Source organism: Podarcis erhardii, assembly GCF_964252035.2.
Source record: "Podarcis erhardii genome assembly, chromosome: 8".
Taxonomy (NCBI): domain Eukaryota; kingdom Metazoa; phylum Chordata; class Lepidosauria; order Squamata; family Lacertidae; genus Podarcis; species Podarcis erhardii.
Window position 1 is genome coordinate 45,890,243 of NC_138499.1, and position 19,870 is coordinate 45,910,112.

The 19,870-nt window shown below is 40.6% G+C and overlaps 1 protein-coding gene across 10 annotated transcripts in view; it reads left to right on the plus strand.

Annotated features, from left to right (window-relative positions):
• The window catches only part of ZNF521 (zinc finger protein 521), a 291,023-nt gene extending 271,456 nt beyond the window's left edge, over positions 1–19,567 (plus strand). For all 10 annotated transcript variants that reach the window (XM_081873612.1, XM_081873613.1, XM_081873615.1 and 7 more), the window contains one exon: positions 18,727–19,567. In XM_081873612.1, coding sequence (XP_081729738.1) covers positions 18,727–18,756 — 30 coding nt within the window. In that variant the 3' untranslated portion in view covers positions 18,757–19,567. The remainder of the gene's footprint in view (positions 1–18,726) is intronic.
• The last annotated feature ends 303 nt before the right edge of the window (positions 19,568–19,870 follow it).

Below are 19,870 nucleotides of genomic sequence, written 5' to 3' on the forward strand. Positions count from 1 at the left end.
AGGGAAGGAACAGGACTGACAAGGCACTAGGCTTCAGATCACACAAGTGTTTTGAGATAGAAGAGTGACTTTTCCTCTAACTGTACACCTGGTATAGAATGATCTGGAGGCAATTTCAACAAACACCATGCCCGGTAAACAAGAACAAAAAGCCAAAAGGGTATGACATGCCTGGATTGTTTCTTGATGGGTGAAATAATATTAAAAAAACATTGAATTGCTTAAGATCTAATAATGTTTAAACAGTTAAAAATGGGGCAAATGTAGATGCAGATGAAGAAAAATTAAATGAGGGAAAATCACTGAGATTTAGCCCAGTTTGGAGGTTCAGCCTTTCAAGACTGTGTGACTTCAGTTGTCAGTTACCAAGGAACTAGATTTACACCATACCTGCAGGAAAATATTCCTGTATGGGCTAAATGCTGTGTGATGAATAGGATCCCACTATGAATGGAATCGGATGAAAATGGCATTTTGTGTTTCTGTGTCATTTTCCCTCATACATGCAGAATCATTTTCTTCTTCCTTGAATTAAAACCTATCAGTAGAATTAATTATGTTTTCTGAGGAAAATAATTCTCACCGATTTACTTTGCTGGCTTTACATTTCAAAATAAAGGCTGACTTACTAGGATCAGTACAAAACATTATGAATGCGCAGCCTGCTGTAATTTGTGTGATATATATACGTTACTAACAGCAAAAGTTTTGTACAGTCTTGCAAATTTGGCTTTTTTATTATGTTCCCAAAGTGGGTTTGAAGGAATGTACTGTCAGGTCAGCATAAAGTGATGTGCGTTCTGCTACAAACAGCATTGTAACTCACACTATTGCCCTAAAATGGTTTTTAACAGAGCAAATGCTTTGATTTTCAAAAAATAAAATAAAAATTGTCTACAAAGTAGTCTTGTCTACAAAGAGATGGCAAACCTTTCAGCTGCTCAGTATATACATATGCAACTGATTTTATGCTTAAAGTCAGTTTTCATTTTGCTCTATGTGAGAAGGTGTATTTTTTTTGAATTTTAACTGCTTTATAATAGCATGAAAAGTAGCATATCACATTCACAGATGAATGCAATGCAGTCTTCTCATACTCAGTACAAACTTGTTTTGTCTAAAATAAGACACTATACAGAGCAGCTTTTAAATGGTTGTTAGTTTTGATCTAGTATAAGCTGACCTACTTCCCCTGAATATGTGGCCTAGGGGTGGGCAAGACTTTCCATAATGAGCTGAGAGGGGAGTGTAATGAAATCTGCTACCCCTTTGTACAATATTGTTCAGGATGTTGCCTCATCGCTTGCCACAGCACCATTGAACATAGGCAGCCTTCTCTCTTGCATCCACTGGCCTCCTTCCCTATTTCAAGTCTATGTACAGCTGCTCTCCGGCCTCCCCTCTTTTATCTTACCTGTCGGCATGCAAGACCACTTCCAGTAAGTCAGGGCCAAGCCACAGGAAGTACCGTAAATAGCACTTTCGTGGACAATAAACAGCTAGGAGGGGCCCATTTTCATCCCTCACAAAAACTAGCACAGGGTTCTGATACAGACTGGGAGCATATTCCAGGCGGGCGCCACCGGACTGCTCCCCAACCTCTCCAGATAAAAATGGCTGAGTTCCACTGACTTGTTTAAACACTAATGTTTGGACTTTAGCCTCCTGCCTTGAGTCTTTCCCCCACCACCTCCCCACAATCAGAGAAGTAGAATAAATTTAATCCCTGTTTAGATTATTATGAAGTAGTACATATACTTCAAAAATGGATTAAATCCAACGGCAAATTTAATTATGTTTGCATTAGGGTGCTAGAGAAGGGGGAAGCGGGATTGCAGGTATAGATGGAAGTCAAGCCTTTGATGAGTTTGTAGTCCTGTTAACCCCTGGTAGCTGTTGTCCTTTCAGGCCAAAAGTCCCCCCAGTGCCTTTTGCCCAGCCACACACACACACATACACACACACACACACACACACAGTGCATGGTGTAAAATATAACTAGTTTGATCTGAGACAGTCAAGTTGCTAGTGAATCGTTTGAATTACCTTGGCAGCATTGCACTAGTTTGTAGGGATTGCAGACATTCAAGTCGGTGTGAGACAAGGGAAGGGACTAGTCTTGCTGGTAGATGATATCACAAGAGTGCTTACCCAGGAACCCTTGCCATGTTTTCCTTTCCCTGGGAAGGAGGAGGATGTTTGGTGAGTTATCTCCCAAGAGAAAGATTGCTGTTTTTCTAAAATGCCACCTATTGCACCTTCTCAGTTTTTAATGGTACCTTTCCCAAACACACACACCCCAGTTTTCAGAAGGGGTGACCCTGGTGTGTATGAGGAAGAAGTTTCAGTGGGCATTCTCTTCATGTGGCCTGGGGTTTCTGACATTACTTTCATGCCATCGGATGACAAATACTGAAAGGTGACTTTCAGGCTCCAATCCTATGCACTCTGTACTATAACAATTCTTGATTTTCTTTTCATGTTTCATGATTTCTTTTTTTAAAATGTTGTAAGCCACCTTGGGTAGTGCATTTGCCCCAGAAGGGTGAGTCATAAATGCCTAAATAAATAAAGCTACCCTGCCAAAGTGGTTCAGGATAAAAAGGCAAATGTAGACAAGCATACAAACATGGAACATAGGTATATGCCATTTCACATTTTAGCAAACGTGTTGTGCATGCTGACATTTGAGAATGGCTGCTGTACATAATAAATATGCCGGACTCATGAAGTTACAAGCAAATGTTACAGCGGACAGCAAGCAGCACAAACATGTGGAAAGAACATAGGAAAGAAGTACAGGGGTTAATTCAATGGTGTAAAGAAAATAATCTTATGCTTAACACCAAAAAAACCAAAGAACTCATAATTGATTTTAGGAGAAAGAAAAGTGTATTTTTACCATTGCACATAAATGGCGAGGAGGTGGAGAGGGTTGGTAGTTTTAAATACCTGGGCACTTACATCTCTGAGGACCTCTCATGGACTGCAAATATTAATATGGTTGTGAGGAAGGTGCAGGGGAGGTTGTATTTCCTGAGAATGCTCAGAGGATTGAATCTATCTCAGCACCTACTTCTGTCCTATTATCACAGTACCATTGAGAGTGTCTTAACCTATAGTATATTATCGTGGTATGGGAGCAGCTCTGGAATGGATAAAAAAGCTTTACAGAGAATAATTAAAATTGCCCAGAATGTTATTGGGCTCCAACTACCACCCCTGGATGAGATCTTCACGTCTCACAGCTTGAAGAAGTCACACAATATCCTGAGAGATCCCACCCATCCTGCTCACAACCTCTTTGAACTGCTGCCTTCGGGCAGAAGATACAGGACAATGAAAACACGAACCACACGCCTTCTGAATAGTTTCTATCCAAGAGCTCTGATTGCACTAAATAATGATCTCAGGGCCAGTTGTAAGAAATAGCAAGCAGTGAGTAGTAAGGAATGAGATAGGTTTTAGGTTATGCTATGCTTCTAATAGGTTGTGTTATATTCTGGATTATGTATGTTTTAATAGATTATGTCTGAATAGGATGAGAGTGTTGGAGATACGTGCAAATGTGTATGTGAATCCGGTCTTGGGTGTTTGATTTTCGTTGTTGTGTATACTGTGTATATACGGACAATGACAATAAATTTATCTAATCTAATCTAATCTAATCTAATCTATCTAATCTAATCTAATGTCTGCATTATGGGAAAGGTTAGAATCCAGCACATATTAGGAGCTTCTCTTTGGTACATTCTGTATGGCAAATATGACTTGATAACTGAGCTACAGGTAGTTTTTCAAGAAGCAAAACAGAAATTGCAGCAACAATAAGAGTTGGCACGTGGTGGTATGACAGCAGAGATCTTGCTGACATGGAGGATCTGTCGTGGAGATGTTTTTGAACTGGGGTAACTTCAAGCATAACACAATCCCGAATCCCATGTTTTATTTCCATGCTGGCAAGAGCAGATTCTGGGCGAAGCTGCTCTCTCTCCCCCGCCTTTTAAGCTCAAGCCTTTGCTGTTGTGCTTTTGTTGTTTATATATTTTGAATGCCAAGGCAGTTTAGCAAAGTTATTAGTTTATACATTTTGCAAAGGTAAAGTAACCATAAGAGCTTTAAATTAGAGTAAGTGCCACTTCACTATGACAGATTCCTTTGAGTACTGATTAGAAAGGAGGCCTCCTGTTGGCTGCCCCTTTATGCGTAGCAGCATTACTGTGTCTGCTTGTTTATAGCTTGCTTTTTCAAATGGTGTAAGCGTGCGGTAGGATGATGAATCGCCTTCTGATAGACAAGATTCTGCCTTTATTCTAGGATCAAGACAATGTTTCACTTTAAAGAGTTGCTTTAATTAGATGGAAGCGTTCCTGCCTCATCTAATGCAGTAGCTTTGATTGCATGTTACATAGGAACATGAGATATATAGTACAGTTGTTCCATCAGAGCTCCACAACACAGATCGGGGGGGGGGTGGTGGAACGTGTGATGGGACAGGCGAAGTCAGTGAGTTTCAGGTGACTTAATGCCACACAGGCATAGTGCAGCTAGCCTTATACTGAGTTCTTTTCACTTTGAGCCAAGGTTTTCCTTATTTAAAGATAATTGCAGCAACATGGGATAGAAGAAAGAAACAGGGACAGGGATTCAACATCAGTGGGTGGTAATCAGATGGGTTTTACTCAGAATAGACCCATTCAAATTAAGGAGAAGGATTAAGTTAGGTCCATTAATTTCAGGGGGTCTAAAAAGTAGTAGAAAACCACGCAATATTTCGATTTATAAGACAAACAACTAATGGCCACCCTGTTCTCAGCATATTAAGATGGAAGCGAGTGAGAGAAATAGAGGAACACCTGCCCAAAGGACAAGAGAAGAGGTCACTAATGAATGCATGTGAAACAGAAAGTGCAGAGAAAGAGGTGGAGAAAGGGACTGAGATGACCAGTAGCAAATGAGTTTGGCAGAGTAGAAAATAAATGGAGATGAGCAAGACAACATAGTCAAAAGTTGATTGTCTTAAATAGAAAGCCCAAGATTGTAAAAATGATGAAGTAACTGGAAAATTGTAATGGTGGGGAAAGTTACCTGAAACTGGGGGAGATGTCATGTGCTTACAAGCACAGGAGCAATTGTATTGATAACAAGAAGAACAATATAGAACCAAGTCCATTCATACATGCAATAATAGAGACATAGGAGACAGGTTACAAAATATTGGGTTGGTAACAGAAAAATCAAAGTGAATTTCTGCATGAACTCAATTTCATTGCTATGTCTTAAAACACAGTCAAAGTATATAAATGAGTTGAGGAACTGTCTGCTTATCCAGTATCCATTTTTGGCAAAGCCTTATTCATGAATTTCCATTTAAATACAATCAGTAAATTGATAGATCTCATCCTTAATAATGCAGGTTTTATGTAGCAGACTTCCCAACACTCTCAGACATGTCTATTGTACATATATATTCAGAATTGTTTTTTAAATAAAAAGTTAAAATAGGTCCAGTTACCTCTACTTATTTGTGAGTATATGAAGATAGTGAACAGGTGTGTAGATAACAATTCCCACCCCACACATTGTAGGAAAACCAAAAATGCATGTTCACAAGTGCCTAAAGAATTGTAAGGAACCACAAGAGTCATTTAGTCCAACCCCCCGCAATGCAGGAATATTTTGCCCAATGTGGCACATGAACTCACAGCCCTGAAATTAAGAGTCTCATGTTTTACCAACAATTTATTCCCAAACTGAAATTGATTCTATTCTGAATAAAGTGTTGTTTATAAAGCATATAAACAGTATTACCTGGATTTTTCTGTCATCAACATAAGATTTTGTATTTGGTTTCCTATGACTCAGTAATTGCACAATATGTGATGGAATTGGATCTACCTTTTTTGTATATTTAATGTGAGTGTATAAACACTCATTAATGTGGGTGTATTTGTAGTCAGCTTTTGAAGCACTTGCATTTGTAGTCAGCTTTTGAAGCACTTGCATTTCAAGCACATCTCCTATTTCCACCATTTGTTTTCTTCCATCTTCCATTGTTTTCTTCCAGTTACTTTCCCCTTTAAGCAACTTTCTATTCTAGACAATGTACCTTTGCGTATGAGGGGAATAATGCTATTTAAGAAATTTATGGCAATATGCTCTGTAATCAGGCCTTGACTTACAGCACTATACTTTAATATTGTGGGGAGCAATTGTCCTGATCGTCCATAACTGATTAACTCCTGAACTATCAGTTCAGTCTGAGTCAGTGGATACTTTGTGTAGGAAACTGCATTTCTGCACTATTTCCTTCTATGAAGCGATAACATTGTAATAGCACAGTGCATTGTAAAGCTGGAAACACTATAGATTGTGAACTGCTCTGGTGTTGTAGCAATGAGAGTCTTGGACATTCTGAACATAAGCTTACGCCAGAGATATCAATTATTTTTAGGAGACTGGAACAACTCTCAAGAGGAAGAAAGATGCTGACTGATAACCGTGGAGGGGATATGGTAATAGCAGTTTCCACAAAAAATCAAAAAAATTCCGTGCACAATTTTCTATTACTTTTGCCCCTGGAGCAGTCAGCCACTGTTGAACAGAGTAGCTATAAAACTCCAGTACTCTGCTTTGGTAGCATTTTCCACTCACTTTGCACAAGTGTAAGTGATTACACCAGGGGCAAGGGAGCAGAGAATGAGGACACTACAAGTTTACAGCCAAGATCCACAATAAGGACATAAAATGTTATTGTCTTTTATAACATGTCACAGAAAACTCATTCCAATTTTTCTCTTCTGTGTTTGTGTTTTGGAAGTTTGTGGTTTTTTACAGTGCATCCTGAATTCTTGACCTTCAGGAAAAAAATGTAAATGTCTCATCATTTGTATTTATAAATAGATGGACCATTGTTTAGAACAGCTTTCTCCAACCTGGTGCCTTCCAAATATTTTGGACGACAACTCCCGTCATTCCTGACTGTTGGCCAAATTGCTTTAGGCTGATTGGAGATACGGACTGGTTGGTCACAGGGGAATGATGGGAGGAACCAGATGGGGAACCACCAAGGAAAGAAGGCTCAGACCCCAGGGAGTGATGGTGGGACAATGATGAGTGGCCACAGGGAGAAGATGGGAAAGAAGAGATGTCAGAAGCTGAAGAGGTAACAAGGCTTAGTGAGCTTGTAGAGTCTGTGGCAGAGAGCCGTCCAGAATCAGAGGCAGAAGCGGAAGAAGAGAGCTTGGATGAGAGCCACGAAGAGGCAGAAATGAGTCCGGCTGGTGAAGAGTCATGGGTGTCTCTCCCTCTTACTGTGACAAGCCCTGCCCCCAATCTCACAGAAGAGACATGAAGTGGGAGAAGCAAAGACAGGCACGGAGGCACAGTCTCTGATTGCTTGGGGGAAACCCTGGAGAGGAGGAGACTTAGGTAGCTGTGAGGAGGTGGAAGCTTCAGTCTCAGCAAATGCTTCATGGGGGGCAAGACCTACCGGCGATGAGTTGCTGTGCTCGTTAGGCCTGATACTCTGCCAAGTCTGTGCTAATCGTGTTTTTGCTGATAAAGAGTTAACTCCAACCTGCACAGTATGGTTCACTGCTGGCTTGCTTCTGACAATATCCATCACTTGGGAATGTCAGAAGCCTGACCAGACAGATTTGCCTTCTGCAGCCTCATAATTATTTCCAACCAATTATTTCATAGTGTCTGTGACATTATGAAACCACTTTCTCCGCAGGAGCACAATGAGAGGGTTCTCTCTTCCTTGTATTGTCTTGGCTCACTTGCTTCTACTGCTCAGAGATGGCAGAGATATCAGTACAGAGGGATTGATGGGAGGAAATGAAGGGCTGGATAATTTGCAAGAAATCCAAGTGCTAATGGATGGTGGGTAGGTGGAATTTAACAGGAGGGTGTATGTAAGGCATAGTAAGATGAACGCAACAATCCAGCTGTCCTGTTGACGGTAATTGAAAATTACAGAAGATATAACAGGAGACGCTAGCAATGGCTTAGTTAAGAGAATGTGCTGATCCTGTTAGCTAGATGTTATCCTTTCTTTAAATGGAAAAAATTGAAAGTTTGGTGAATTGAATTCTTAGAAATTAACTATTTATTGCCACATATAGAGGCACAAAGCTTGTTAAGTAGATACAAATAACTTTATAGCTGGCTTAGTTTTAAAAGCATCTGTGTGATTATCAATTTAAGCTGCCATTATTTGCCGCTAGTTACTAAACAGAGCTGTTAAATATTTAGTAGTAATTTGTTTAATTGGCTTTGACCTATAAAGAAGTAGTATGCACATAACATGGGTTGTGTTCCCCGAGTCAGAACTGAGCAAGCAGGGAATGCATATGCCGTAAAAGAGAAACACCTTACAGCTTGTCAGGTTCCTTTGCCTTTTCATTCTTTCCCTGCTGTAGATTGATTTGTCTTGAAGGTATCTACAATTAAGGCACGAAGAAGGAGCACAGTGCATGGATATAAAATGAGAGAGGTCGTACTTAAGCTTGTTTACAGATGTTCTAGTTTAAAAAGCACCAGCATGATAAATTAAACATTACAAGGCAAAAAAAAATTAAAGCAGAGAAACAACTGGCACATGAACACATCTGTCCATAATGCACTGACTTAATCCCTGAATATTTGATTAGATGGTCTCGCCTATTGAAGCCTTCTGTCTCTTGTTGCTCTCCTGTACTGGAACTGCTGTGGCATAGAAATGTGGTGATATCCTCCTCTGGCTTCTGTTTTCTTTCCAAACTGGCCGGGCTTAACATAGGCACTTTGTGCCTAACAAAAGCAACATGTGTGCAAGAAGTTTGAGCAAGAGAGCACTGCCTAAGGTTAGAAAGTGTCCTGTGCCCATCAAAGCCCTGACTCATTTTAGGATAAAACTTCCCATGTGGACCCAAATCAGACACCACAGTCCAACCATGCCTTGTTTTCTGAACTGGACAAGCTGTATGATTTCCCACAAATCGTAAGCCTTGTTCAGGCATTAGTTTCCACTTGATTTGGGTTAGGTTCCCTGGAAAGAGACAACAGTGCTGTATATGTTAGCCATGCCCTGCTATCACACTCAGTGTTCCAGCACATGTAGATGGCCTATGCACATTTATCAGACTTTTCCATTGCGAGACCTTCCCCAGCTTGTGGACAGCCTGGGGCTGCATATTGTTCAGCATGGGTGAGCCACCCTCCCGCCTGCCTGTGCCTTAGTTGGGCAGAGCGGCATGTAAATTGCACCTCTTCCATACAGTTCGAAGACTGAAGGGAGTGTGATTGTGATGGGGAAGAAGGCACACAGTGCCACCTCAATGAATAGAAGAGGTTCTTTGCTTCAGACGTCAACCTTCAACTTCTGAAGTGTGACAGACACAGCAGAGTGGAGACAGAGCTTAGCACAGCCATCTCCATGTAATGTGTAGCCTTTACACATGAGCAGCATGCCCCAATAGGGCTAATGTGGCCAGTATAAGGTAAAGGTAAAGAGACCCCTGACCATTAGGTCCAGTCGCAGACGACTCTGGGGTTGCGGCGCTCATCTCGCTTTATTGGCCAAGGCATACAGCTTCCGGGTTGTGTGGCCAGCATGACTAAGCCGCTTCTGGCGAACCAGAGCAGCGCATGGAAATGCTGTTTACCTTCCTGCCGGAGCGGTACCTATTTATCTATTTGCACTTTGAGGTGCTTTCGAGCTGCTAGGTGGGCAGGAGCAGGGACCGAGCAACGGGAGCTCACCCCGTCACGGGGATTCGAACCACCGACCTTCTGATCTTCAAGTCCTAGGCTCTGTGAATAAATCCAAGGCTGGGCCTCTACAGTTAGCAGAATATTGAGACAGCTGAATGGACTTTGCTACTGCCAATGTGGGAACTTTCGAAAGTTCACCTATGTTTTAAAAACTATAGAAAATCCTGCTGTTTTTGTTCTTTTAATCAGAAAGAGAGTTTCTAACCCAGCCTTTTCCTGCTGTGTTGATTTTACTGTTTGCAGGAAATTTTTAATGGAGGGAAGCGTTCAAAAATGATGTCTTCAACTCTAGTCTTGAAGCAGTGCAGTCCACCTGACTGCCTTATTCAGCTGTATGAATAGATCGGACTAGAGACCTAGGCATAAACGATTGTATATGCCAGAGCTCAAGTATAGCTCTGGTACTCTTGAGTGGCAAATTCTTTGCTTTCACAATGCTGCTGTTGTCCACTTACCCTCTCTTTGCTCCCTTGCTGGGAATTGGGAAGGCAGGTAGGCATGGCAACATCAGAGCAAAAAAGCTCCTACTCACTGCAGGAGCTCCTCCCTTACACAGAAGTATTAAAGGTAACAAAACTATGTTCAGTCCAAACCTACTTGCAGGTCTTTAAATATGTAATGGTGTTGATTTTTATCACAGTTGACACAGTCTTTTGCTAGTGACAGAGTCTAGTTTGGGATGAGTGAACCAAAAGCACTCCCTTCCTTCCAGTTACGAATACTGAGAAGAGATTAGTAAAGACCAATTAATTTTGAAGATTCCAGTTAATTATTCTCCAAAAAATAAATCTGAAAGATAGAGGAAGAAAAAGTTGGTTTCATTTTCTTTCTGTTTCTCGCCTTGACTTTTGCTATGCTCTCTCACCTTTCTCTGTGATAGTGATATAGTGCTGTCCAGAGAGTGTTGTGTAGAATGGTGTTAAATGCCAAAAGAAAATTCAGCAGTTTCTTTTCAGGTTCATTGTAAACTGGGGGTGGGGAGGAGAGAGAAATCTCTGTTCCAATCCAAAAACATAAAAGTGCAGAGTTTCTTTTACAGAGAAAAACATACAAATAAATGGAAGGCATTGCCCACAGAATGCAACAGCATTTCACGCTCTGGCATTAAACTGCTCTACTTTATAAGGCTACGTTTCCACTAAATCCTTTAGCAATGTAGCTTGATGTCTTGACACCCTGTAGTTCCATGATTGAAAAATTTGTCCTATATAGATTGAAGCTCTATACTGACCCCTTTTACTTCGTAACATCTATCTCACAAATCTAAATATCTCACTGGCACTCCTTAGAGCCAAGATCCTCTTCTCCAAATATTTGTTTAATTCTACCTATTCCCCACTGATTTTATGAGGAGTTCAGAGAGGCTTACCTAAGGTTCTCAGGTAATCTCATATCCAGGCACCTTGGAGAAGCAACCCAACTTTTATTCAAACAGTTTTGTGATATGAAAAACAATGGCCATTCATAACCAAGATTCTTCCCCTCCCCCTCATTTTGTAAAGCTGTCTTATGCTGCAGTCTTGAAGTTGGCATTCAGTTGACTGACAAGCCTTAGGGAGCAGCATACATACTACTCGGCTGATGGAGTCGGAGGGTCATTGGTAGACTGGCACTTACACTGCCAGGGACACGGTACAGTAATATGGTGCGGTATGCCCACAGAAAGCTCCATGTGTGTAGATGCCCTGCCAGCAATGTGCCACCACTGGTGGGAGCTGAAATGAGGTGCTTCTGGGACATTTGAGGTGAGGCCATGATTTCACAGGATCCTAAGCCCCCAATACCACCCCAAGCAGGTCCCAAAAACTAGTGTCAGCTTTGTAGAGCTTTTTAGCCTAGGTGAACTTGTCTATCACTCTTCTCCATCTAGCTGATATTCACCATGGAAGATGAGCATTTCCCATTTGCTTCTCTTCTGTTTTTATTTTATTTTTCACTTTTGCAGATCACCCTATAATATACATTCCTGGGGCAGCTAACACTGCAAAAAAAAAAAAAATTAAAAGCTACAACAATAAAATGGATTCATTCAATAAAATGTGATGAAGCGCTAAAACAACCTGAAGTTAAAATCAAGAACAGGGCAGAGAATAAAACATCAGTGCTAAAAATAGATTTAAAAGCTAACAGCAGGCATTAAAAGATTTAAAAGTCCTGGGAAAATAAAAATACATCTGCCTGGCACCAAAAATACATTAGAATAGACACCAGGTGAACCCTTCTGAGGAGTACTTCCTCAGGCAGGGTGCCGCCACTGAAGAGGCCCTTTCAACAGCAGTGACGCTTTGCCCCTCACTTGATGGATCGCCCAACAGAAGGCATCAGCTGATGTTCTCAAGGTGTAGGTAGATGCATGTGAAAATAAGCAGTCATAGAATATAATAATAATAATAATAATAATAATAATAATAATAATAATAAAATAATTTGTACCCCGCCCATCTGGCCGGGTTTCCCCAGCCACTCTGGGTGGCTTCCAACAAAGATTAAAAAGGTATTAAAATGTCACACATTAAAAACTTCCCTAAACAGGAATCATAGAGTTGGAAGGGACCACAAAGGCCATCTGGTCCTGCAGTGTGGGACCAGATACAATGCAGGAATCTTTAGCTCAATGTGGGGCTAGAATCCATGACCCTGAGATTAAGAGTGTCATGCTCTACCGACTGAGCCCTTCAGGTACATGGTTGCAAGCCATAAGGAGACTTGAAGGTCAAACACTTTGTATCGGGCCCAGAAATGGACAGGAAGCCAGATAAAAGCACTCACATAGCCAGTTCCAGTTAGCATATTCTGAACCAACTGAGCTTTTTCAAAGGGAGCTGCACGTTACCAGTGAATTCCTCTCTGACTCATTTGCCTTCACTACTGAGTTTTGCCCCTCTCCTTTAGTCATTTTTTGTTTAACCAACATGAAAATTGAAACCTTCCCCGCCCCCTTGCTTGGTGCATGTCCTTTTTTGTGTTCTTGAACATTTCTTTGTCCAGTTTTATCATCAATCCTGAAAGCTAAGATTGGAAGTTCTGGAAACCTTATTGAAATCAAACCACCTGCTTGGCATTAGGGCTTGTAATTGGGGTATGCTGGGTTTGCCCATTTTTGCTTCATCCCCATCTCTCCCACCCCCGCCGTATCCTGCCATTTTCCAAGGCCAAACTGAAAGCTGTCAGTAAGAGGTTTGGAAGAAGGGAGCAATGGATTGGGGGGGGGAGAAAGAGAAGCAGAAAACCTTGATTAGAAAGTATAATTTAATAGAATGTGTATTGAACCAAATGTATTGATTAATGTGGAGGATATAGTACTTATATTGATTCAAACTAGAGATTTAGTACTAAAAGCTGTAAGCCAAAAAGCTGTTGCAGATTGCTACAAAAGTCAGTTTTATGCTGTCCTTGAGAATGCCTTCACAAAGAAATTCTTCTAATGTTTGAGGAGTAGGTAGAATGCTGTATATGTCAGTTTGATCCCGGAGGGTTTTATTTTGTACTCTAATAGCTGTTACGAGCCTACATTATATCCAAGGAGTAATTTTCCTTAGGGTTGCCTGGCTCGCTTTGTGTCAATATTCTAGCATTTTAAGTCACGTACAGTATATGCTTCTGGGAACAGCGCAGGAGCCAGCCAGACTCATAATGGTCTGCATTCATTAATAAAGGCAGAAGCTTCTGTCCCTCCATTGCCCACTACAGGGATGCCTCCCTGGTCTTTTGGGACCTGTACAGACACATTTAAAGAAAGCTTTATTTTGAGTGGGCAGGAGATGAAATGCAGGACTTGGAGGCATTTCCTAAGTCAGCTATATGCCCGAGCAGAGAGGTGACCTTAATGGGTCAGAGAAGAATGCAGGTCAAAAGACTTATTATCCAGCCTGTTGGAAACCAATTGCTTTTGGTCTGCGTGTGTGTGTGTGTGTTTTTAAAAAAGTGGTGCTTAAAGGTTAGTAATGTAGAAATCTGTTTTACAACCTGAAACTGTATTGGAATGCCGTGGGCTTACAGAAAAGGGGGAGAAAGCAGGAACGGGGCTTAGTTTTTAAATGTAGATTTCCCATCAATTTTAAAATGTTAGTATACCATAATTAGTTAATCAGTGATGATTGATTACTGGTGTTCACTTTCTTGAATTAAGGAAAGAGAAAAACATGCTGCTGTGATTCTGAGACCATCTGTTGAACAATAATGTCCCCATTTAATCTTTCTATTTCTTTATTTGTAATCTGCTTTTCAGAAACAATTGCATTCATTTCATTCAGCTTCGAAATGTCTCATTTAAATTGAATGCAACAGCACTTCACGTTTGGGATTCTAATGGGGTATTGGAATCAGGGGGAGTTTTTTTTCATGTTAGAATATTTTTTCTAGCGCTCTGTTTCTCTTTCTCAGATTGCTTTCTGTAAGAATTTAGTTCAGGTAAATACAACAGGGTGGAGAGGAGACTTCAAACAGTTGCTTGGGGGGGGAACCCTGCTTTTTTCACTGTTCAGTGAAAGCTGTGGAACTCAGTGACAAAACACAAGACCGTTTCCCAAGTTCACTGAAATGGACACAGCCCAAGTGTTTAAAGCACCAAGCTGCCAATTGTGGATTTAACATGAGTTTCTAAAACCTAAAGGGTTGAATAGATGATCATATGAATGTTAAGTTCCACTGATATCACAGAGCAAGTGCCCTTGGAAACTTGGCATTTTAGAATCTTTGGCATGTGACATACTGACATCACATTGTTCCGTGGAATGCAAGGATCCTTAAACTCTATGGCTTCATTTTTGTTGTTAGGATATAATTAAAAACAAAAACAAAACTTTCTATTATTGTGTTTTTGTCATTGCACTTCAATTTCTGCATACAGCATGCTTTTGCAAAGCAAGATTACTCTGTGTGTGTGTGTGTGTGTGTGTGTGTGTGTGTGTGTGTGTGACACAAATGACAAAGCACAAAAGACATCAATTCCGATCCTGGAAAAGAATATAAATTCTAATCCAGTTTTCTTCTTCAAACTGACAAAATCTACAAAAAAGGTGAAAGAGCTCCCAGTATCAAACTTTCTCAGCAATATACAACACAGATATATAAATACTGAGGTAATAGGAATGAGATTTCAAAATTTTGCTGAATTTTATATCTTTATTTAGATGAGAATTTTTGCTTTGCCCTTTTAATGCACACGCATCACTCAGGGTGCCTTAGAGTGGCAACATGGGCAATAATAATAGAGTAGCAATATGGGAAGGAGAATGAACTCGGGGAAATTACTTAGTACTGCATGCTTTCCAGAAGATCAATTTTAAAAAACATCTGCCTCAAATATACTGTATGTCCTGTAAAGGGCAAATTCCATTCTCAGAGTTACACAGAAGCTCTTAACTCTAATATTGGTTCTCCCTGTGCACTGAAAACTCCCATGTTCATGTCAACAGGAGCTCCATCTTTCGATTTCCCCACTTGTGTTAGCTCCTATTGTCATGGAAGTGGGAGTCCAGAGCACATGGAAAGAGGAGGATATCAGAGCTCAGATCTGCTGGGTGGATAATAGAGGAAAATTTTGTCCTAAATTTTTAAACACAACCTTCTTTATATAAAAAAACACCCTTAAACCAAAACCTCCAGCAGTTCATAACTGGGATTAATGGTTGCAATTTTCAGTCGCTTATACATGGTGTCTCCAGTAGACAACTTTTTTGGTTTTTTTGTTTTGTTTATGGCAGAATATAATGTAGCTCTCTGTGGGATTCAAGAATTTTTCTCCTTCCCTTACCTCTTTCCTCCCATCTTTCACCTTTTTGTCTCATAAATGTTATATCTGCACTATACTCAAAAACAGCCTTTCTCCCTAGGCAGGTATTTCTTTCTAGTCCATTGATGCTCTAAAAAAATGCAAAGAGGTTGCACATCCTTGTAGTCTCAAGTATTTAGGGAGGCTGCTCAAGGTACATGTTTGTGTCTTTGCTTAATTAGCAATTTTTCTCGCTGTTGCTTCTCTCTGAGTTTCTGTCTCCATATTCTCTTGAGAATCTTGTTGTGCAGCAGGCCATATTGGCTATGGAGCACCACAGCAGGGCTCAGCAGAGAGTAATCCCATGGTTTCTTTTATATCTTTCACATTAATGCCTCCATGCTCTTTTTTAAGGAAAAATTATTGTGATTTGGAACCAAGTCGGGCCATAAACCCATTTTGCTCTATATTGTCTACACTGACTGGCAGTAGCCCTCCAGGATTTCAGGCTGGGAGGTGCCAGGGACTGAGCCTGGGACCTTGTGCATGCAAAGCAGATGATCTACTCCTATGTCACACCCCTTCCCCTTTTAAGTGCAATGCAGGAATCTCAACTAAAGCATCATGGCCATCCAACCTCTGCTTAAAAACCTTCAAGGAAGGAAAGTCCACTACCTCTCATGGTAGTATGTTCCACTGTTGAACAGCTCTTAACCATCAGAAATTGCTTCCTGACGTTTATTGGGAATCTCCTTTCTTGTGGTCTACTAAGACCCCTAGATCCTTTTCACATACATTACTGTTAAGCCAGGTGCCCAACATCTTATATTTGTGCAGCAGGTTCCTCTTGCCTAAGTGTCGCTATTGAAATTCATTTTGTTAGTTTGGGCCCCGATCTCCAAGCTGTTAAGGACATATTGAATACTGATTCCATCTTATGTGGCATTGGCAGCCACTCCCAGTTTGGTGCCACCTGCAAATTGCATGAGCAGCCCCTCAATTCCTGCATCCAAGTCATTTATAAAAGCACTGAACATTAAGGGGCCCTGGACAGAACCCTGTGGTTCTGTCACTTTGTTCCAGGATGACGAGGAAGCATTGCCCATAAGGCTTTGTTTCCAGACCCTTTATCACCTTGATCACCCTCCTCTGTATATGTTCCAGCTTGTTAGTATACTTTTGAAGGCTACATAAACCTACATTATGGTGACTCTTGCTGCTCAGTTTTGCCATCAATGCAATGCAACAAACAAAGTCTGCCCCGTTGCTTGGGCAGTACAGTCCCATCACCTCATTCCATCCCATTCAGAGTGAGGGCAATCCAAGGAAGTTATTTACCAACATTAACATTGTCAAGTAGTGAAATCTGATGGCCCCATGGTGCCATGACCTGTGATTCCCGATTGGCCAGGATCATACAGTGAAAAAGAAAAAAGGCCTAAATATATACACCAAAGCGTCAGTATAATGGGTCTGGGAACAGGTAGGTGGGTGGTGGGGAAATAAGCCTAATGCAGGGGCAGGTTTCAGGTTTTTGTTCAATTTTGCATCCCTCAAAAATCCAGTTTTACCTAGAACATGTTCAAGCATGAAAATTCATTCAGTACAGCATTATACATTTATGCTTCAGAGAAAATTCTACTAAAGTATTTCAGATACTGAACATGGTTGTTCCTCACATTTCCTTTAAGAAGATTATAATTCGATTGTTTGAGTCATCTGGACCTACCTGCATCGTAGGGAGCACCGAACGATGTAAGATGTGAGCAGATTAATAAGATATCATCAGGCATATGGAAACACATACTCTGGTGGTGTCTTGGTCACATGGATTTCAGCACATTTCAGACATTACCGTAATGAGCACATTTCTGTCACACTAAATCAGGAAAACTAATCTCTTAGTTATATTCAGTTTAAAGACAGACGTTATTGGTCATAATAGCCACTATTTGCAGATCTTCTTATCTGTCATTGTTTTACAGTATTTTGATACATGTCGACTGATGTGGGAAATGCTATGCATGAAATCAAATGGTCTTGGGTTTGCTTTTCTGCTTTTTAACCTTTTAGATTGTTATTCAGCAGGCAGAGCCCCTTGTTGAGGTATTGTAGCGACTAGTACACTGTGCAACTCAGTCCTAAACATGGGTGAAATTCAGCCTTATGATACATTGGGTATATGCACATGGGGAATAAGATCCACTCTCACAGTAAAACTATCCCCCTCACATGCTGCACACATATACCCTAAATCTATTCTGGGGGTCCCCCCAACCCTCTAGAGCAAGTTGTGGGAGCCAGCAGGGAGGAGTGGGTGAGAAATCCTATTGTGCAAGCAGACCACTTTCCACACACTGAAGGCCCACCTTCAATTCCCATACAGTTACTCCCATAAAGTTCAGTGGGATTTATTCCCTACTAAGTACCTGTAGGTTCTGTCTTCCTTCAGGATTCTTCTCAAACTTTCGTTTTGTCCTTAGACTCACTAGCAACGTACTACTGACCTCTTGAAAAGATACCTAGGGAGACATCCACACAAAGAACTATTATACTGAGATTTGTCCTAGGCTCAGCTGCAACATATCAGTGGCCTTCTGAAAAGATACTTATGAAGATATTAACACAAAACAGCTAGCATACTAAAATTTGCCACCAGCGAATGGATCTGTAAGCATTCTCACAAAAGGAAGGGCCATGCCACATTCACTGGCAATCATCCCCAGATATTTGCATGGTCTGTTGTTGTTTTCTACATTATAGGCCAAAACCAACATATTCACAAATGGCCATTTAGGCAAGTACTGTCTTGGACTTTGACCTAATGTACTTTGAAGTACATAAGATGAAAATTATAGAAATGATTCCAGTGTGCAATACAGTGGTACCTCGGGTTACATACGCTTCAGGTTACCGACTCTGCTAACCCAGAAATAGTACCTCAGGTTAAGAACTTTGCTTCAGGATGAGAACAGAAATCGTCCTCCAGAATAAGATCCACGTGTGATGTGGCAGCAGTGGGAGGCCCCATTAGCTAAAGTGGTGCTTCAGGTTAAGAACAGTTTCAGCTTAAGAATGGACCTCCGGAATGAATTAAGTACTTAATCCGAGGTACCACTGTACAAAGCAATATCAAAGTGTCTATAATAGGCCACTTAACACAGTGACATACATTGCAGCCATATGTTCTTTTTGCGGCCGTGCTTTGTTTCCTTGGCTGTACAATAACCACATATCTCCTTTTTTTCTTGCAGAATCATACAATGACCCAACATAGCAGTTAGTGCAAGGCCCAGTTCTTCAGGAACCGATTCTTTGCGGGACAAGAAAAAAAAGGGAACATGTTTAACTCTTTGCACGAGACTTTCATTGTTAATGTATATTATTCAGAAACATTGTATTGTACCATAAAACTTGTATTATCAAAACTGTTGGATGTTCATGTGTTTGAACTTTTGAGCACCGGAGAGACTTCTTGTATATAAAGTGTTGCACATGTATTATGTTGTCTGATACTAAAATGGTCTTATAAAGACAAGTGGACTTGGGCCCTATTCAAGCAGGATTAAAAGAAGAATAACGTATAAAGGGAAAAAAGGCTTAAGACAAATGTTATTTTCAAGGAAGAAACAGGAGAAAAAAAACTAATACATTACAACCCTATTTGGCTTTCCTTTCATTCCAGCTTATGTCTACAATTTCTCTTTTGGTATACAAGCAAATGAATTCAAGAGTATTTTTATTGTTGAAGATACTTGCAAAAGTAAAAATAAATAAAAACGAACCGATTCTCTCCAAACTGACCCCCCAGCTGAATATGGCCTGTATATATATTTGTAAGCCTTGCGATATGACAGATAGCATTACCATATATGCAATAGTTGTTATGTAGATTGTCAAAGAAACTTTTTTTCCCCCTGGATACCATTTGAAGCTTTTGAGTGTTCAAGACTTTTCCTTAATGACGTCACATGGCCAAATTTTTGAATCAGTTGAACTAACCTGTATGTTACTGTTATTAATGTTTACTCTGCGGTCTGAACCTGGAGATTACTGGAATGGTTTTCCAAGAGGAAATAAATTCAGTTTACCATTGCATTACAGCGTGGCTGTGCTTTTTGTCCCAGATACAAACAAGCCTGCTCTCCTTTTGCAACTTAATTTTGACTCATAAATAAACAAATTATTTTCCCCTTCACATCACACAGGATCCCAGAAATCAGGCTCTTACTGCCTCTCAAGTTCTAGTTTAAATTTGTTATTGTTTAAGACGTATATTTCTTTAGAAAAATATCAGGATTGTCGTGGTAAGTGATCTGAATCCAGAGTTTGCAAATGTCAATCTCCTAAACCAGGGGTGGAGAACCTGTGGCCCTCTAGATATTGTTGGGAGTTGGT